Consider the following 19,853-nt stretch of genomic DNA (forward strand, 5'->3'; position numbering starts at 1 on the left):
ATTTGCAAAATGTGAAACATTTATATCCAGTGCTTACTTTGTGCTAGGAAATAAGTGGTTTACATCATTATTCCATTTAAATTTTACAAATCCTTAGTGCAGGTAATTATTATTATGCATACTGTACACTCACCGTCACCACTTGTGATAATTTCCAGAACCCTTTACAATAAGAACTTTTTTGTTGGCTGCATTAGGTTTATACAAATAAAAATTACATTCCCCCACAAACGGTATTTATTTCACACAACGCTACAAGCTATGTGTTCGGTTCATACATTCCATGTCAGACAGTTCTGACTGCAAGTTGGATCCAGGGAGGCCGCTGCCCTGCTGAGCCTCGGGGGTGCAGTCACTAGGTCACCAAGGCTGAGGGTCCAAGCCTCAGCGTGGCAGGTCCAGGAGCTTAATGTTTATATTCACACCAAGAAAAGAACAGCTTTGGGGTTGGCTTTTATTGAATAACCTCATGGGGAGTGCTAAACAAATTTGCTTATCAGTAATAGAAATAATACCATTGTTTATGTTAATAATGATAGCTTAAGAGCTGCCTTCCTGCTTCCTCTGAGTATTCCTCACAGCAGCCCTCTGAAGGAGACTTCAGCATCCTCACTTCACAAATCAGGAAAAGGGCTCAAGAAAGAAAACATTTTTGTCCACAGTGGCACAGCTTGTAAGTAAGTGGGAGTCATGTTTGAACTGTCACCTTGGCCGTGGAGCTCATACTCTTGGCCCTTTTCCTGCGTTGCATCCTCCTGTAGCCCTTCGCACCCTCAGGGGCCATGGAGGCTGAGCCAGGAGGCCCATAGTGGGGATGAGAGCAGAGGGTGCCCCCTTCCTGTCCGTGACCAAGAAGACGCCTTCCTCAACCAGACACCACCAGGCTTCTCCCTCCCTCCCCGTTCTGTGCTCCACATGGACCTCCCCCAACACATACACACGCGCACGCGCGTGCACCATCTTTCTGCATGTATCTCTGTGCTTTGATATGGCCATTGCTTCTTCTATGTTTAATCATGAGTCTAGGCTAACTCTTTCTGCCTTCACAAAAGATAACTTGTCTTTTAAAGGGACTTCTACAGACAGCTAATCTCATTAACTAAGTGTGCATTCTACTAATTTAACTCTCTACATGATTGTATTGCCAAGTTGTAGAAAGCATCTCATTGTAGCATCTTACAGATGCTGACTACACACACTTTTATTCTGCAATAAACTTTAATTTAGCATCTCATCCTTACTACATTTCAGTCGCTGGGAATTGGTAATGCCTTTAACCCTTGGTGTCCCACTCCAGTTCTGTGCTGAATGAAGGGGTAAGACGGGACCTCGGGACTCAGGCTTGCTGCAGTAGGGTCAGGAGGAGCAATTAGAAGTCAGGTGGAATTCTTCAGAAACCAGGCGGGTAAGGGTAAATATGCCTAGATACTAACAGTGTTTTTCTGTTTGCTTTTTGGAATTTTCCTAGTTTTCTAAATGAATTGGTGTTACTCTTATAATCAGAAAAAAACCCTGTAAGCTCTTTTGAAGCTAGTGAGTTCGGGTGGAGCCTGGCACTGCAGGTTTGTGGGAGGAAGTGGGGAGCCTTCGCGTCTGGGCAGCGTTGCACCCACTCACCCACTTGGGGGAGGGGCTACTAAAGGCTGGACTGCAGACTGTGTGTCCTGGAACCACCCGGCCTCCCCGAGGACTGACCCCAGTCCAGACCTCCAACCATGGCTGGAAGGGTCTTGGGCCAGTGAGTTGGCGAAAAGAAAGGATTTGTTTCTCATTGTCCTTCTCAGTCCCCAGTCTGAAACCGTGTGTGTGAATTTGGAGATGGGAGACCAGAAAGCTTGGGCTCTGGTGGGACATCTTAGTTCTCTTCTCTTTGACAACTAGCGTGTCACCTAGTGTACAATCCCAGAGGATTTATCCCAAGAAGGAGATCTGGAGCGTCACTGTAAGGTGACGACAGAAAGTGCAGCATTGTGGGTCCTCGAAGCCCCACAGCATCTGAAGGGGGACTTAGCAAGCATTTCCCCAGATGTCACCTTCCCTGCCAAGCCCAGCAATTCTGCGTGACAGGCAGGACAGGATAATTTCATGAGTTTATGGCTGAAGCATCGAAGAGCTAAGTCAACAGTAAAGGCAGGTGAGTCACTCTTAATTGGCAGGTAAGTAGCGGGGCCAGAGCTCCAAAATTCTGTTGATGTCAAATCCAGCCGGTGTTACCCCCTCACTTGTTGAGCCCCTGCAGTCCCACCTGCCCTCTCCTGCTGCTCTCCCTCACCTGCCTCTCTCCCCTCCCCACACCGGGGGCCCCGAGGCCATCCACTGCGGTCCTCACTCCCCAGCCCTGGCTCTAGGTGGGGGCATCCAGGAGCCACAGCCCAGCCTTGCGGGCATCACCGGGTGCTGCCCTTGTCGTCAAGTGCTCTGGATTCTGCCCAGCCTGGCTTGACCTTGTCCTGGGTCTGGCTTGAGACCAGGATGCTGCCTCTGGCTCAGAAGCGGCCCTGGATCTAAGAACTCTCTTGAGAACTGGCCTCAGATCTTAGCACTTTTGGTGTCAGCCGCTTCTGCCTCCTCCTGCTCCCAGCCTCACTGAAGTGGGGCCTTTGATACCAACTGCTTCCCGTGGTAGCACCAATCCTCACCCACCTTAGGCTTGCCTCCCAGGGCCAGCCTACTCCAGGGCACAAGGGCCTCATGTAGTAGACTGAGTTTCTGCCCCCATGTTTAGAATCTGCCTGTGTGAACTGTGATGCCAAAATTCATCAAGCAGATGTAGGTACACCCAGGTATCAGCAGAAGACCTGGAAGAGCCATCCCAGCGTGTCCACAACAACGCTCTCGGAGGCCATGCAGTCAGGCCGGGAGCCCTTGGGAAGACCTGGGGTGGGGGGGGGGTGTTCTGCCCTGTGTCTGGAGGGTGGGCTCCCTGAGGCCTGGCTGGGATTTGCATAGGGATCCACAGAGCCGGTTTTTCCTGGGAATCTAGAATATTGAGAGGTAACTCTAGCATGATTTAGAAGCTGCACTGAATATGGGGAGGATGCCAGGGATTTGGGATTCCTGAGGAACCCAAGGCCCTAGGTGAATGGGGCCTACAGTGGGCATCTCTGTACGGGTCACTAGGAGGTCAGCACAAGATCAGTGGGTCCAGCTAGAATTCACTGGGGTCCTTTCTGATGACTGGGGTTCCAAAACAGGTCAGTTCTTCCCGGAAGATTTATCCTTACCCCAACCTATCCAAGAGTCACAGAGAGGCAGTGAATTCCTGGAGCTGCAATGTGTTTCCTGAATCAAATGGGAAATCACTTGGGCCCCATCTTATGCCTGATACAGCCACTCAGAAAGGGAATAATGGGTTATGGAGAGGTCAGAAGTGGGGAGGATGAAGGGAGGAAGTTGACTGGGAGTCAGCATCTCAGGTGGAGGTGGAGGTGGATTGTGGGAGTATTGAAGGATGATGGGCCAACTCACTCTTCTAGAGAGAGAAGAGGCCGGGTTGGGCAAACCGTGAGGTCCTCCACTTTGCTAGGGGCTGGGACCTGACCTGGCCCTCCAAGACTATTGGGACCAAATTCTGACCTCTGCGACGCATGTAGCACAGAGTTCTGAGGGAACCGACGTCAGATAGGAACGGGCTACTGGCTTCACTGGGTTATTGAGAAGTGTCCCTGTGTGAAGCCAAGGCCCATCCCCACCAGCAGCTTAACAGCAGATCCCGACAGGCTCCTGAGCCAACTAATGCCTGGCTGGGGCAGGAGGCAGGAAGTCAGGGCCTGTGCACCAAGAGCTGGGGAAGGGACTGTGCAGGGGGTGGTGTGCATGTCTTACCTACCCCGTCGCCCCCGAAGCTGTAGACATTCATTCGTTCACACAGGCAGGCATATGTTCAAAAATCTGTTAATTATACCTATCCTCTGACTCTGCAAAATCATTCCTAAGTTTATACCCAACAGAAATGCATACATATGTCCACCAAAAAGACAGGAAGAAGAATGGTAATGAGCCAGTACTGGAAACAACCCAAATGTCCATTAATGATAGAATGGATCGGTTATGGTATATTCTTACACTGGAATACTATTCAGCAATGAGAAGGAATAACATGGAGCAGTCTCACAAGCATAATTGGAGTAAAAGAAGCCACTTCCAAAAGAGTAAATAATGTACTTTATGAAGTTCAAAACACGCAAAACTATGGTGTTAGAAGGCAGGATGGTGGCTAACTTGTGGGGTGATGAACAGAGAATTCAGGGGACATCTGGGGTGCTGGCCATTTCTATTTGCTTGATCTGGGTGCTGGTTATACAGGTGTGTTCACTTCATGAATTAATCTGGCTTTGCAATGTGGTTTGTGAACATTTCTATCCATAAAAAGTTTCCTTTAAAAAGAGACTTGAAAGATGGTGGCAGCTAGCCTGCTTTGAGCACTGTGCTGTGAAAGACACAGGAGTGGACTGGACACAGTCACGCCCCTCAGGAGTGCTGGAGGCAGACAGGAAAACACCCAAGCGTGGAAACAAGGTGAGTCAAACTGCCCCTTGCCTGGGGAAGTGGGGAAGGCGTCGTAGAGGACTGGGGTGTGGAGGAGGCTGGCGGCAGAAAGATGGCCATGGATGCCCTGAGAGGAGGGGCCGCTGGATGAACCCTCTGATGAGTCAGGGCCACCCCCTGGAGCTCAGAGGTGCTCAGGATCCCCTCAGACTCTGCAGGGACCTGGGGTCCGCCCTGGGCTGCCAGAGGACGACACACCAGGTCTTTCCTGCAGCTCTGGGCACGTCACACGCATCTGATTCTGGAGATGGACCTTTGGAAAAACATTTTCAGCAGGCAGAGCTGAGTGGAAACATACTGCTGCTAAAAGGATCCCCAAAGCTCTGAATTATTTATTCCCTGATGCATTCATCATTGATGAGGCCCCGGTTGGCTTTCCTCTTCCACAAACAACTGCCCTCCCGCTCTCACCATGGTAGGCTCTGGTTGGTAACATGTTACCTTTACAAAGCATCTCCCCCACGTCACTTGGACCTTTGCTGTAGATGGAGCAGATGCGTCTCTATTTTTCAGAGGAGTACTAGCCTTCCTCAGCTCACATGTGGGCCTGTGGGGCCTGTGCCTAGAACCTGGGGCTCCTGACTGGCTCTTTCCAACAGCCCATCTGCTTCCTATGAGGAACTGGGTGAGACTCCATCCCCCTCCTCGCCCCCCATGGCAGGAGGTGGGGCACTCAGCTGAGCTGGGAGCTGACTGACTATTTTCAGATGGTCCTTTCAAATACTTACCGTTTGCCAGGTACAAAGAAGAAAGGGGCTGTGATGGACACTGCTGCGTTTTGGCAAATCAGAATCCCTCCCTTCTTAGGGCCCTGATTTCCTTTCAGAGGACCACCTCTCCCTCACCCAGGCGCAGCATGGGAGGAGCCAGCTCAGACCAGGTACCTGCCCTCCCCAAATGGTAGCTGACGGGTGCCTGGAGCCTCCCCCCAGATCTTTCCTCTTACCACCTGTCACAGCCCAGGGGTGGGCACGTGGCCCGGAAGAGCAGCTGGAGCTCAGCACCGGGGCTGGAAGCGAGTGCTCAGAGCTGCTGCTCTTCCATCCTGGGAGCCTCCCACCCCCTCAGTGAGCTCCTGTGGCCATGTCAGCAGAACCACGGCTGCTGACTGAGCCTGGATGTATTTCCAGAGAAGTCTCTGCTAAGGAACTGCTCTGAAGTGGGACCTGACGTCACTGCAGAGTAGAACATGTGCTAAGTGCCACGAGAGGGGACAGGGACCAGGCCCAGCTCAGGCCTGCATGTCCCGGGGCCCAGCACTGGCCAAACCTGGAGTCGGTTTCTCATCTGCCCTTAGATGAGACAAGAGGGATCTTCAATCCAATCCAGAAGGCATGACCTGGGTATAAGGCTGCTGTCACTTATTCAGTGGTGCTGTGACTCGAATGACAAAGAACTCTTGGGGATGACCAACTAGGTTAGTGGCTGGAGGAGAGTGCCTTGCTGGTGTTTACCAGCCCTGGTTTGAACAGGGGCTCGGATGCTCAGTAAACTGCCTTGGCCCTTTAGAGTGTCGACTGAAGAAGGCAGGCAATCACCACATTTTGCTTTGAGACTGTCGAGCCCCTTTGGCCTTAATTTTAGACTCGTCAAGAAACCTGATATGGAATTTGTGGAGGTGGCATCACTGGCTCTGAAATCAATCAGTTCTGAGTTCAGATCTGTGCTTTGCTACTTCCTGTGTGTCGCCTTGGTTAAATTTTCCAGTGTGAGCCTCAGCTTTCTCATCTGTAGAATGGGGTTGAGACTCTCACGTGGCTTCAAGGGCCATCCAGTTGGTGGTGACTTCACTTAATGCTCCAGCACGTCCCCTAGTGTGGCCTCCTTGCACCTCTGTCAGGAGGCGGCAGCTTGTGCTGCCATCTCGGGGGTAGCTCTGTGATAAGAGCTAAGCTAACACGTCTGGGGCATTTGCCACGTGCCTGCCCAGCACTGCGCATTCTCAGGTACCGGCTCATTTAGTCTTCACCGCGGCTTTATTTTATGAAGAAACTGAAGCGGAGAGTGACTTGCTCAGGATCACAGCCAGGATGCGGCAGAAGCAGGATATATTTTTTATTAAAAGTTGTATCTAGTTTATACATCAATTTCCTGTGGACTGTTCTGGAGGATTAAAAATGATGCACACGTAAAGGACCCAGCACGGTGCCTGGCACCCAGAAGGCGCTGGCTGGTTCCTGGGCTGGCTGGTAGGAGCACCACGGGCTTTGGGCCCGCAGCTGGACAGGTGGGCTCGCCCTGCGCACCTGCCAGCCAGTCCCTGGGAGCCCGGTCGGCCCTGAAGGGACCGCACAGGGAGCACCTGAGCCTGGGGGGCAGACACCTAGCCTCTGTGCGTGTGCTGTGAGCTCCTACGGTGGTTGTTTCAATGACGTACAGGAAGTGCCCAGGCCAAGAAATGGAAAAATCCTGCTCTGGCAGCCTGGTCCCTGGCAGAGGGGGACCTGGGTGGCTGGTGCTCTGGATGGAGCTTGTGACGCAGCTGCTTATGGAATAAAGGCAGGGCTGCCCCAATCAATCAGGGTCCTTGACGTGGAGCTAATAGAACTGAATGGTGGCAACAAGAGTTCTAAACCTCCTTTATGACTTGACAGACGGAGAGTGAGACAGCCAGCAGGGCTTAAACAGGAGGCATTTATTGTTAGAAATGGCAGATCTTACACTCAAATGGGTTTAAGCACAAACACATGGAAAGGGAGGTGCCCCAGCTCCCGCAGGCCCTTCATTCCCTCCAACGCAGGTTTCAGCTGTGCTGCAGCCTGGCAACCACTCTTCCCAACTGTGCTGTTCCCTGTCCCAACGGCAGCAGGTGGTGACAGTGCTCCGTGGTGCCCACCAGCTGGAGGAGACGGGCTGTGCCGGACTCGAAACGCCATCTGCAGGAGCTCCGCCTCTTCTCCACACTTGAGGGAAAACGAGAAAAAGTCCCAACAGGCAAGATGCATTTTCTTAAATAACTGGATAGAGGTATATGGCATTCATTTGCTTAATAAGCAAAACAAAATCAACCAGTCTGGTGCTGATGCTGCGGCAACATCAGGAAGAGCCGGAGTCTCCCGGGGCTGGTGGGCGTGGAGCCGCCCTCGGGCCTCGCCCGGGAGCCTGGGGGCAGCGGGGCCAGGCCTGTCAGAGGGGGCCTCCCCACCTGCTGGGGTGGTCTCTGGGCTCCAGGCCCGGGAGAGTCTTCAGTCCTCAGTCACAGGCGGGGGTATGAGCTGTAGCTGGAAGTTCTCCTTCTGGAAGACGCTGTTGAAGGCAGGGCCACTCTGGGAGCCGCTGAACGGCCTGCGGCTCTCGCTGCCGCGCTTCTGGGAGAGTTCCGTAAGCAGAGCCAGCTGCAAAGGAGGGGACACACGTCAACCGAGGCTGGAGGGTAAGACCCGGGTGTGGACCCCAGAGCTGCATCTCGCTAACAGGCAACGGTGACTTTGCACAAGTTCACGTCATCTGCTAGGGCCTAAATTTCCTCCTTTGATGATGAGGCGGCTGGACTGGGTAAGTCCTGTGGGCACAACAAACTGTGACACTTTCTGACACGGGGAAGCCGTCCGATCCTGAACCTCCTTCACTCTGAGTGTCCCCTCTCCAGCGGGTGTGTGACCCTGTCACCTCCGTTCTCTCCCTGTGGACACACACCCCGAGCCGCGGTTCTCCACTCCGCTCAGCTCACGCCACACGCTCCCTCTTGGTGGGTTCTCCTTGGGATGAATGACGATCACTGGCTCCGACCCCTCTCCTTCGTAACCAGGACAGCCACAAGTGGACGCCCAGCTGCCACTTCAAACTCAGGGGCTCCAGGCAAGCTCACAGATGCCACCTTCTCCTCTAAGTGCCCTCCCTGCTGCCCTGGGTCCACCAGCGACGCCAGCGCTACCCTCACCCTGTTACAGGCTCAGTTCTGGGAGGCCTGTGAGGAGGGAGAGTGTTAACGCAGCCCACTGGGAAACCAGGCTTGGGCCCTCAGTGGGGCCACTCCTTTGACCTCAGAGAGGCTTTCGGCAAAAGTACAGAGCCTGACAGCCTAGCCCCTGAGATGCCCTTGATGGTCAGAGAAGAGCTGAATGCCACACCCAAGCCTCTTCACCCGGAGAGAGGGCAGCTGTGAGGACCGAGCCGTCACACACAGCAGGGCGAGCCTCTCGGTGCCAGGCTGCAGCCCGGAGTCTGCGGGACTTCTAAAAGCTCCAGGTAACTTCCCTGAGTGAGTGCCTTTTAGGCGCCAGGCACCAGGATACTAGGTCCTTTATATGAATTATGTCTAATCCTCCACAACCACCCTCTAGGTAAAAATCCCAGAGCCCTGAGAAGTTAAGTTACTTGCCCTGGGTCACCCAGCGGTGAGTGGCAGCGTGGGACTCAAACTCTGGTCCCTGTGACAGTTTCTGCTCAGCCGAGCTGCCTACAGTTCTGCCTTCTCTGGAGATAACTTGTCTGTCACCTGCTCTCTCCTCACCTCCCCTGCCAGGTAGTCTGTCTTCTAGCTGTTCTCCAACCTCTAGCAAGGGTTCTTTCCTCACCCAGGCAATAGTGGCAGAAGGCTCACACGTGTCTGTCACTTCTGTTGAAAACCACTACCAGTGGCTGTGGTAACTGGGGAGACATCTGAAGGCCCCTTGGTTCAAAGTGCCAATTTATCTAAAATAATCCAGCGCCTGGTCCTGGTTCCGACACGTGGCTATGGTTCAATGCACAATTCGTAACACAGGCTCGAAAGCTCCGACTGCAAACTCCTTAGCTGGCCCAGGACACGCAGGAGGCGGCTCCCTGCAGGGACTTCCACTGCTGCCTGAGCAGGTTACAGAGTGGTGTCCCTTGCTCTGCACAAGCCCCACCTGTGCCACTTTCTGTCTTCCGTAACCCTCTCAGCTTCCCATCAGCATGTGGAGTTCTCTGCAAGGACTGTTATGTACGATGCTATAACAGGACAGGTGACAGATGCTACGTAAACCCAAAGTTCTTTCACGTTGACACTGAAGTAGATCAATCACAAAAGATATTTTGTTTTCCAAGGAAAAAGATATTTTTGTGTTCTACTTCTGTAACTTAGTGTTCTAGAAATTGATGAGTCGTGAATAGTGGCTCAACAGTTTAAAGCAGCAGAACTTCCTTAGACTAGAAGGCCCAGAAACCCAACTCCTGGGGCAGAGCCTGGCTGGAAGTGATGCCAGTTCAGTAAACTTCCTGGAATAAAAGACCCTGCCCAGACCAGCTCTCAAAGAGGGAACACCATTTTTCCTCTGGGCTGCCAGCAACCTAGCAGGTGTGTGGGGAGTGGGCAAAGGGAGCCCAGGCATAAAAAACAGCATATAGGCAATCTGTGAAAGCCCAAGAAAAGCTTATGGAACAAATCTGGCCTGGCTAGAATTGAGGTGTGACTTGGGGCATGGAGGAGGTGGTAGAGTTTGGACTCCACTTCAGGTGATGGAGAGCCAGGAAAGTGCTGTAAGCTAGGGGTAACAGGACTTCTGGGTTTGGAGATGGTGCCCAAGCAGCAGCCTGGAGAAGGGATGGAAGACCTGCAGTGACCTCTGTGAGCTGGAAGGAAAGGGGAGAAAGAGACAGGAGAGCTCCCTACTGAGTGGGTGGGGTGGGAGGGATGAGCCCAGGGTGCCAGCAGGTGACTGCTTTGGGTGACCTGATGACAGAAGATGACACCCAGAGACAGGCACGGGCAAGGAAGAGCGGGTTGGAAAAGTTAATAAGTGCACTTCTGAAGTGCCTGTGGGGCCCCCAGACTGATGTTGTGGCATGACTGCTGTAGCCCTCTAAATCTGTACTCTTCTACAGTAACAGGATTCCAGTAGTTTTAGCCCATGGCCTTTTGGAATCAAGACCAATGTACCCAGTCTCCACTGCAGTTAGGTGTGGTCACATGTCTAAGTTCCAGACAAAGGAGGTAAGTGGAAGCGGTGTATACAGTTTCTAGGAACTATCCTTAAATAGAGGGCTTATGGTCTTCCTCCTTTTTCTCCACCTTGCTAGCAGGAATGCAGATGTGATGGTTTGAGCTGGGGCTACCATGCTGAATCATGCAAATATAAGCCATATGTTAAGAGATGGCAGAGCCACAAAGTAGAAGAAATCTGGAGAGAGATTCGTGGAAGATGCCCTGGGATGCCCACATTTACAATTCTATTTTGGTTAAGCCACTACAATTTAGCATTTATCTTTCATGGCCAAAACAAATTCAACCAGTGCAGATGTCCAGCAGAGTCTGGGGCTTAGGGCAGATTTGGCAGTCATCAGTATAAACAAAGGCTCCCAGATGAGGGATTAGGCTTATGCCTGCTCTCTGTGGAGGCAGTACAAACACAGATGCCCTTCTGTGTCCTCACAGCCCATGGCAGGTAAGGGACAGATATCTTTCCACTGCCTCTGCATCCTTTGCCAAGTTCTGAGTGCTCCCTGGGGTCAGGGCTCCACATAGCCATAACAGGGATGCCAGGGCACCTTACAGACTAAGGACGAGGCTGGAGTGAGGACCTGAGGACACTGTGTTACCAAAACACTAATTATAAATAGGGAAATAAAACTGTAAACAACCACACCAACATTACCCTAGAACTTCCTCGGTAGAGATGGCAAAGCTGATCAAATGCTTGGATCTGCTGTGGATCCAGAACAGGTTCTGAGGTTGCCTGAGAAATCAAAAACAATAAGGTTAATAATAACACCCCTGGGCAGCCTCTGTATTTGGTCAGCGGTGAAACAGGATGCAGTGCTTCCTTCACTCCTATGAAGAAAATCCATGCTACCAGCAACTGATAAGATATTTTACTGAACATGAATTAGAAATGGCCGTGTGCCCTTGGTGCCAGCTCCAGGCCGACAGCCTCCCTATGGCCCCTTCCCACGTGGTCTCCAGATTCTCCATACTTAAAAACGAGCTTCCCCTGGGGCTTCTTGGTCCCTCTTGGCCTTTACTCTGCAGAATAATTTAGCTGCACCCAGCCTGGCACCCCCAGCACTGAATACGGCCAGCAAAGATGCCCCTTCTTTGTGCTGCCGGTGGAGATACGTTATACATGAAAAAGCATGTCATTTCCCTGCCTCATTATAAAGCTGGTAGCCACCTAAGGGGCTGAGATTTTAGTCTGCTTTTGGGAGAGGGGAAGTCTAACTTGCTTCTCCAGCAGTCTCGCTTTGTTCCACTGGTTACTGCGCCCAACACTGTGGTCCTACTCTCAGTGGATCCGATCCAACTCACAGCTAGAGGAAGAAATGGGATCCTGGCAGAGGCCGCCATAGGCTTTGGAGTCAGAGGTGAACCGGAATACCAGTTCTGACACCAACCTGCTACATGACCTTAGGCAAGTTCCTGCTCTGACTTGTGAGACAGGATATTGCTTCCTTATGAGGTTACTGAACATTAAATTAGATGAGATCCGTATTTAAAGTGTCTTTTACCTGCCTGCCTCCGCCCCATAAAGGCTCAGTATATGCTGGGGTTTTTTTTGTTTTTTGTTTTAACATCTTTATTGGAGTATAATTGCTTTACAGTGGTGTGTTAGTTTCTGCTTTATAACAAAGTGAATCAGTTATACATATACATATGTTTCCATATCTCTTCCCTCGTTCGTCTCCCTCCCTCCCACCCTCCCTATCCCACCCCTCTAGGTGGTCACAAAGCACCAAGCTGATCTCCCTGTGCTATGCGGCTGCTTCCCACTAGCTATCTATTTTACGTTTGCTAGTGTATATATGTCCATGCCACTCTCTCACTTTGTCACAGCTTACCCTTCCCCCTCCCCATATCCTCAAGTCTATTCTCTAGTAGGTCTGTGTCTTTATTCCCGTCTTGCCCCTAGGTTCTTCATAACCATTTTTTTTTTCTTAGATTCCATATATATGTGTTAGCATACGGTATTTGTTTTTCTCTTTCTGACTTACTTCACTCTGTATGACAGACTCTAGGTCCATCCACCTCACTACAAATAACTCAATTTTGTTTCTTTTTATGGCTGAGTAATATTCCATTGTATATATGTGCCACACCTTCTTTATCCATTCATCTGTTGATGGACACTTAGGTTGCTTCCATGTCCTGGCTATTGTAAATAGAGCTGCAATGAACATTGTGGTACATGACTCTTTTTGAATTATGGTTTCCTCAGGGTATATGCCCAGTAGTGGGATTGCTGGGTTGTATGATAGTTCTATTTTTAGTTTTTTAAGGAACCTCCATACTGTTCTCCATAGTGGCTGTATCAATTTACATTCCCACCAACAGTACAAGAGTGTTCCCTTTTCTCCACACCCTCTCCAGCATTTATTGTTTGTAGATTTTTTGATGATGGCCATTCTGACCGGTGTGAGATGATATCTCATTGTAGTTTTGATTTGCATTTCTCTAATGATTAATGATGTTGAGCATTCTTTCATGTGTTTGTTGGCAATCTGTATATCTTCTTTGGAGAAATGTCTATTTAGGTCTTCTGCACATTTTTGGATTGGGTTGTTTGTTTTTTTGATATTGAGCTGCATGAGCTGCTTGTAAATTTTGGAGATTAATCAATCCTTTGTCAGTTGCTTCATTTGCAAATATTTTCTCCCATTTTGAGGGTTGCCTTTTCGTCTTGTTTATCGTTTTCTTTGCTGTGCAAAAGCTATGAAGTTTCATTAGGTCCCATTTGTTGATTTTTGTTTTTATTTCCATTTTTCTAGGAGGTGGGTCAAAAAGGATCTTGTTGTGATTTATGTCATAGAGTGTTCTGCCTATGTTTTCTTCTAAGAGTTTGATAGTGTCTGGCCTTACATTTAGGTCTTTAATCCATTTTGAGTTTATTTTTGTGTATGGTGTTAGGGAGTGTTCTAATTTCATACTTTTACATGTACCTGTCCAGTTTTCCCAGCACCACTTATTGAAGAGACTGTCTTTTCTCCATTGTATATTCTTTTTTTTTTTTTTTTTTAAATGAAAGCTTCCTTCTTTCTTTCTTTCTGGCTGTGTTGGGTCTTCGTTTCTGTGCGAGGGCTTTCTCTAGTTGCGGCGAGCGGGGGCCACTCTTCATCACGGTGCGTGGGCCTCTCACTGTCGTGGCCTCTCGTTGCGGAGCTCAAGCTCCAGATGCGCAGGCTCAGTAGTTGTGGCTCATGGGCCTAGTTGCTCCGAGGCATGTGGGATCTTCCCAGACCAGGGCTCGAACCCGTGTCCCCTGCATTGGCAGGCAGATTCTCAACCACTGTGCCACCAGGGAAGCCCTCCACTCTATATTCTTGCCTCCTTTATCAAAGATAAGGTGACCATATGTGCGTGAGTTTATCTCTGGGCTTTCTATCCTGTTCCATTGATCTATATTTCTGTTTTTGTGCCAGTACCATACTGTCTTGATTACTGTAGCTTTGTAGTATAGTCTGAAGTCAGGGAGCCTGATTCCTCCAGCTCCGTTTTTCTTTCTCAAGATTGCTTTGGCTATTCGGGGTCTTTTGTGTTTCCATACAAATTGTGAAATTTTTTGTTCTAGTTTTGTGAAAAATTATGCTGGTTTTTATTACCACAGTTTAGAGCACCCTCAGTTAAATGATGGTGTGTTTCAGTGATGAAGGTGTTGACATTGGCACCCATCCCTGAGGGCTGAGCGAGGGTTCTGGGACTGAAGGGAGCTGCAAAAGGTGGTCTGGAGACTCGTTCTGTATATAAGAAAGTCCTGGCAGGAATGGCCACCAAAACAGTGATATAAACAATTGCCTGCATCCAGGATGTGGAAGAAGTTCAGGAACAGGGGAGGCACAGAGCAAATAACATCACTCAGAACAGTTACCATGTACTGAGCATTTCCTACATGCCAAGCCCTGTGTGCTACATGTTTTCCGTGGATGACCTCATTAAACCCTCACAACCACTCTAGGAGGAAGGTTCTGCTGTGTTCATTCTCCCCCACCCCCAAAGATTTGAAGTTTAAACAGCATTACAACTTTAAGAGGTTATGTAAACTTGTGTTCCAGGAATGACTTTGCTTCTTTTCTTCAAAATTTTCACCACCCTTAGGGGGAAAAAACCTACTAAGCACTAAGAGAGAATGGAGAGAAGCAATACCCCTGAATGAATCATGCTAATGATTGTGAAATGACTTCACAGCTTCTTCTTTGTGAAAGGATCTGCTTCAAGATCAAAAGAGCAGCTGTCAATAAGGAGGCTCACAGTTCCTGGGCTTCTGGAATCCCACGATGATGCCCCAGAGACCAGCCCAGGACACAGCTGCCTCAGTTCTTCCTGATGCTCTCAGCGATGTGGGAATGGCTGAGGATGGCCTGATGGGAATCCCAAGCAGGGCAGCCAGAAAGAGAAAAGGACGGACCATAGGGGTCCTGCTTTTCATTCTAGACTCACGCCTCTGGGTCTGCCAGATACATGGAGGGATCATCCTCTAATCTGATAATGTTTAAACTTGCCTTGACACTTTAAGAAACACTTCTTCTCAATATAATTTGGTACAAAAACTATCCTATTCTTACAACATGTGTGGAGTAGCACACTTCCAATAGATTCTAAGTAAGACGCACAGGGGAGTTCCAAGCTAAAGATGATCAGCAGGTTTGAGAAATACTGCAAACCAAGCTCAAACAAGCAAAAAGAGAAAATATATAAATACCTTTGAGAGACTTAACTCTGGTCCTCCCCCGATTTTCCAAATCCCTTCAGTACTACTGGCATGAACGGGGGAGCAGGACAGGTTAAGAACAAGGATGACACCTGCCTTTCACTGGCCATTCAAAACCTCAGCTGTGGGGCCCGCCAGCGCCACAGTCCATATGACAAGGGACCAAGCTGCCCTGATCTTACCTTTGTTTATTCCCTGGTTACTCCGTGATGTGGTTTAACAAGGAGGGTCCAAGTGGAATGGCATCAGGAGTGGACTAGGTAAGGCAGCAGGGGCTGGGGCTGTTAAGGCAGGTTAATTAACAAGGAGGTTGTAAAGGTGAAGGTGGAAGATGACAAAGCAGCAAGAGCAAGAAAAGGTCTCTCCTTATAGAAACACTTCTATAAAACAGCCCTTTGCCTTGAAGGGATAATGTAAGAAAAAAATCTCACAAAATGTACTACTGTACTTGTTTTGAAAATGCAGATGTACAGGCTACTTGTGATGATCCACTGAAGAAATTCCCATCAGACCCTGTGCTGAGAAAAACTGTTGGACACAGTTACTAGTTGTGTAGACTTGCTACTAATTGTGTTTTCTTTTTTGTTTCTGTCACTAGGGAACTCAAAACTTTAAGTGGTCAGCTACATAAGTCTAGCAGCTGCACAAGACTTGGTGGCAAACATTTATGTGTGCTTTTATAATCTGGTTTTATATTAGTTTCCACAGGCATACAGGTTTTTAAAATCTAGATTTCCTCATTTTTTCATCCAGTTGGTTGTATTTTGGAAGCCAACTCAAATCATTTGGGGAAAGCAAAGGTCAAGTCAGATGAAGAGTAGAAAATGCATATGACAAACCCACAACTAACATCATTCTCAACAGTGAAAAGCTGAAAGCATTCCCTCTAAGATCAGGAACAAGACAAGGATGTCCACCCTCACCACTTTTATTCAACATAGTTTTGGAAGTCCTAGCCATGGCAATCAGAAAAGAAAAAGAAATAAAAGGAATCCAAATTGGAAAAGAAGAAATAAAACTGTCACTGTTTGCAGATGACATGACACTATATGTAGAAACTCCTAAAGATGCTACCAGAAAACTACCAGAGCTCATCAGTGAATTCAGTAAAGTTGCAGGATACAAAATTAATATACAGAAATCTCTTGCATACCTATACACTAACAACGAAAGATCAGAAAGAGAAATTAAGGAAACACTCCCATTTACCATCACATCAAAAAGAATAAAATTCCTAGGAATAAACCTACCTAAGGAGGCAAAAGACCTGTACTCTGAAACTATAAGGCACTGATGAAAGAAATCAAAGATGACACAAACAGATGGAAAGATACACCATGTTCTTGGATTGGAAGAGTCAATATTGTGAAAATGACTACACCACCCGAGGCAATCTAAAGATTCAATGCAATCCTGATCAAATTACTAATGGCATTTTTCACAGAACTAGAACAAAAAAATTTTAAATTTGTACGGAAACACAAAAGACCCCTGACTGCCAAAGCAAACATGAAAAAGAAAAATGGAGCTGGAGGAATCAGGCTCCCTGACTTCAGACTATACTACAAAGCTACAGCAATCAAAACAGTATGGTACTGGCACAAAAACAGAAATACAGATCAATGGAATAGGATAGAAAGCCCAGAAGTAAACCCATGCTCCTATGGTCAATTAATCTACGACAAAGGAGGCAAGAATATATAATGGGCAAAAGACAGTCTCTTCAGTAAGTGGTGCTGGGAAAACTGGACAGCCACATGTAAAAGAATGAAATTAGAACATTCTCTAACACCATATACAAAAATAAACTCAAAATGGAATAAAGACAAATGTAAGGCTGGACACTATAAAACTCTTAGAGGAAAACATAGGGAGAACATACTTTGACATAAATCGCAGCAAGATCTTTTTTGATCCACCTCCTAGAATAATGAAAATAAAAACAAAAATAAACAAATGGGACCTAATGAAACTTCAAAGCTTTTGCACAGCAAAGGAAACCATAAACAAAATGAAAAGAAAACCCACAGAATTGGAGAAAATATTTGCAAACAAAGCGACTGACAAGGGATTAATCTCCCAGATATACAAACAGCTCATGCAACTCTATATCAAAAAAACAAACAACCTGGTAAAAAAATGGGCAGACCTAAATAGACATTTCTCCAAAGAAGACATACAGATGGCCAAAAAGCACATGAAAAGATGCTCAACATCACTAACTATTAGAGAAATGCAAATCAAAACTACAATGAGGTGTCACCTCACACTGGTCAGAAGGGCCATCATCAAAAAGTCTACAAACAATAAATTCTAGAGAACGTGTGGAGAAAAGGGAACCATCTTGCACTGCTGGTGGGAATGTAAATTGATACAGCCACTATGGAGAACAGTATGGAGGTTCCTTAAAAAACTAAAAATAGAGCTACCATATGATCCAGCAATCCTATTCCTGGGCATAATATCCAGAGAAATCCATAATTTGAAAAGATACATGCACTCCAATGTTCACTGCAACACTATTTACAATAGCCAAGACATGGAAGCAATGTAAACGTCCACTGACAGAGGAATGGATAAAGATGATCTGGTACATATATACAATGGAATATTACTCAGCCATAAAACAGAATGAAATAATGACATTTGCAGCAACATGGATGGACTCAGTAATCTCTAAGTGAAGTAAGTTAGACAGAGAAAGACAAATATACAGAGAAAGACAAATATATGATATCACTGATATGTAGAACCTAATTTTCAAAAGTGATACAAATGAACTTATTTACAAAACAGACTCAGAGATTTTGAAAACAAACTTATGGTTACCAATGGGGAAATGTTGGGGGGAGGGATAGATTGGGAGTTTTGGATTAACATATACATACTACTATAATATAAAATAGACAACTAACAAGGACCTACTGTACAGCACAGGGAACTCTACTCAATCTTCTGTAATAACCTATATGGAAAAGAATCTGAAAAAGAATGAATATACGTATATGTATAACTGAATCACTTTGCTGTACACTTGAAACTAACACAACATTGTAAATCAACTATACTCTAATAAGATTAAAAAAAAAAAAGTAGAAAATGCTACTGTTAAAAATAGAATCACGCTTTCATCCCCAGGAAGCATCACACAGCAGATGAGTCTATTCCAGGCACAGAATAAATGGCTCTAGCCCCTGGAAGTTTGCTCACTGAGGCAGAAAGTGCAGGAGTCTCAAATGATAGTCCAACCCATGTTTTCTGATCCAGCGCTTCTCCAAGCAATATCTTTCACGTGCATAAGAATCGCAGAAAGATCTTGTTAAAATGCAGATTCTGGTTAGAAGGTCTGGGGTGGGGTCTGAGATTCAGTGTTTCTCACATGCTCCCAGGTGACACTTGGAGCAGCACAGCGCTAATCTGTACCTAGAACAGCCCAGCACAGCTGGACTTCCTGTCCTCACTGCGTCCTAATGGGAGCAGGACACTCTCAGCTTATGGGCATTTGCCTTCTTCTGATTCGACTGTACCAAATCAACCAATCAACCAGCATTTCTCTTTTTCTAAGTGTCCCGATTAGGTATGTTGTATTCAACTTTCAATGAGTTCCAATGCATCTTAGAAACCCTTGGGTATAGTAAGAAAATTTAATAAGATAAGGATGTTTCTGCCATATGGTTTATTTTGAATCCTACTGAATTGCAAGCCCTACACCTACTCTACTACATAAGTGAACGGGATTGTGCAAATTGAGGAAAGGAAGGCTAGGAGACTTGCCCAACACAAATCAAAAATTCACAATCCAGTAAGGGTCATAACCAGGACCTCTACCTTATAAACCCTAGTCCCCCTCTCCTGGGAGAAAAGCTGGAGTAACAAATAGGTAAGTGTGCACACAAACACATACACACACGCAGATCCATAATTTCAAACACGACATGTCCAGATACGTGTGCAGGGTTGCACTGAGTTCTGGGCTTGTCATAATCATATGCCCCCTCTAGGCCCTTAAACTCCTTGGAGATACCCAGGGAAGGGGTTTTCCAACAACGACATCCTTCAGAAATTGAAAAACGTGGTGGTTCCATGAGTGTGAAATAACTGAAGGTGACAGGACCTTTCTTATAACACAAGCCATCATCCTGGACAACCAGATACTGAACAAAGGAGCCACTGCTGGGGCTGCCCTGGGACCCTCTGGAAGCAAAGGTGCTGCAGGACAGAGATGCCCTATTCTTGGCCAGGCCGTGCTGTCTCTGTGGAAAACTATCTGAATACAAGTCATCTGAGGTAAAACAGCAGAGCTCTTTGTAGACGTGCCTAGGACCCAGTAGATGCTTACCTGTCTTAAAATCCTTCCTGGAACAAGACGGAATATTTAAAAAAAGGAAGCATTCAGGGAATGACTAATACATCACTAAGGTGAGGATTTCTGTACTCTTCTCCTTGGGTTGAGGGTTCCAGCAGTGAGGCGGGGTGAGAATGAGGGAAGGGACAGGGCCCTGGGCAGGCAGCTTGTCCAGAGAAGGCCAGTTTAGCGGTTTTATGCCCCGCCCTATGCAGGGTCCGGCCCACTCACCTCCAGGCCTCACAAATGGGGATCCAGTTCTGTTGTTCAACAGATATTTCTGGGACCTCTGCTCTATCAGTGCCTGGGATATAAAGATGAATAAATCAAGAGGAGCTTAAATGTCTCACAGATTTTGG

The 19,853-nt window shown here is 47.6% G+C and overlaps 1 protein-coding gene and 1 long non-coding RNA gene across 6 annotated transcripts in view; one reads left to right on the forward strand and one right to left on the reverse strand.

The window, feature by feature from the left end:
* Positions 1-7,162: 7,162 nt before the first annotated feature.
* VPS8 (VPS8 subunit of CORVET complex) overlaps positions 7,163-19,853 on the reverse strand; it is a 287,700-nt gene continuing 275,009 nt past the window's right edge. For all 5 annotated transcript variants that reach the window (XM_082392935.1, XM_082392936.1, XM_082392937.1 and 2 more), the window contains 2 exons: positions 11,106-11,186; positions 7,163-7,883 (listed from right to left, as the gene is read on the reverse strand). In XM_082392935.1, the coding sequence (XP_082249061.1) occupies positions 7,734-7,883; positions 11,106-11,186 (231 nt within the window). In that variant the 3' untranslated portion in view covers positions 7,163-7,733. The remainder of the gene's footprint in view (positions 7,884-11,105; positions 11,187-19,853) is intronic.
* Positions 7,890-18,167, forward strand: LOC309629221. The gene is made up of 2 exons (XR_014244928.1): positions 7,890-10,444; positions 11,737-18,167. It is a non-coding gene; the product is annotated as an uncharacterized lncRNA (long non-coding RNA).

This window comes from Balaenoptera borealis (assembly GCF_965194805.1).
Source record: "Balaenoptera borealis genome assembly, chromosome: 5".
Classification (NCBI taxonomy): Eukaryota; Metazoa; Chordata; class Mammalia; order Artiodactyla; family Balaenopteridae; genus Balaenoptera; species Balaenoptera borealis.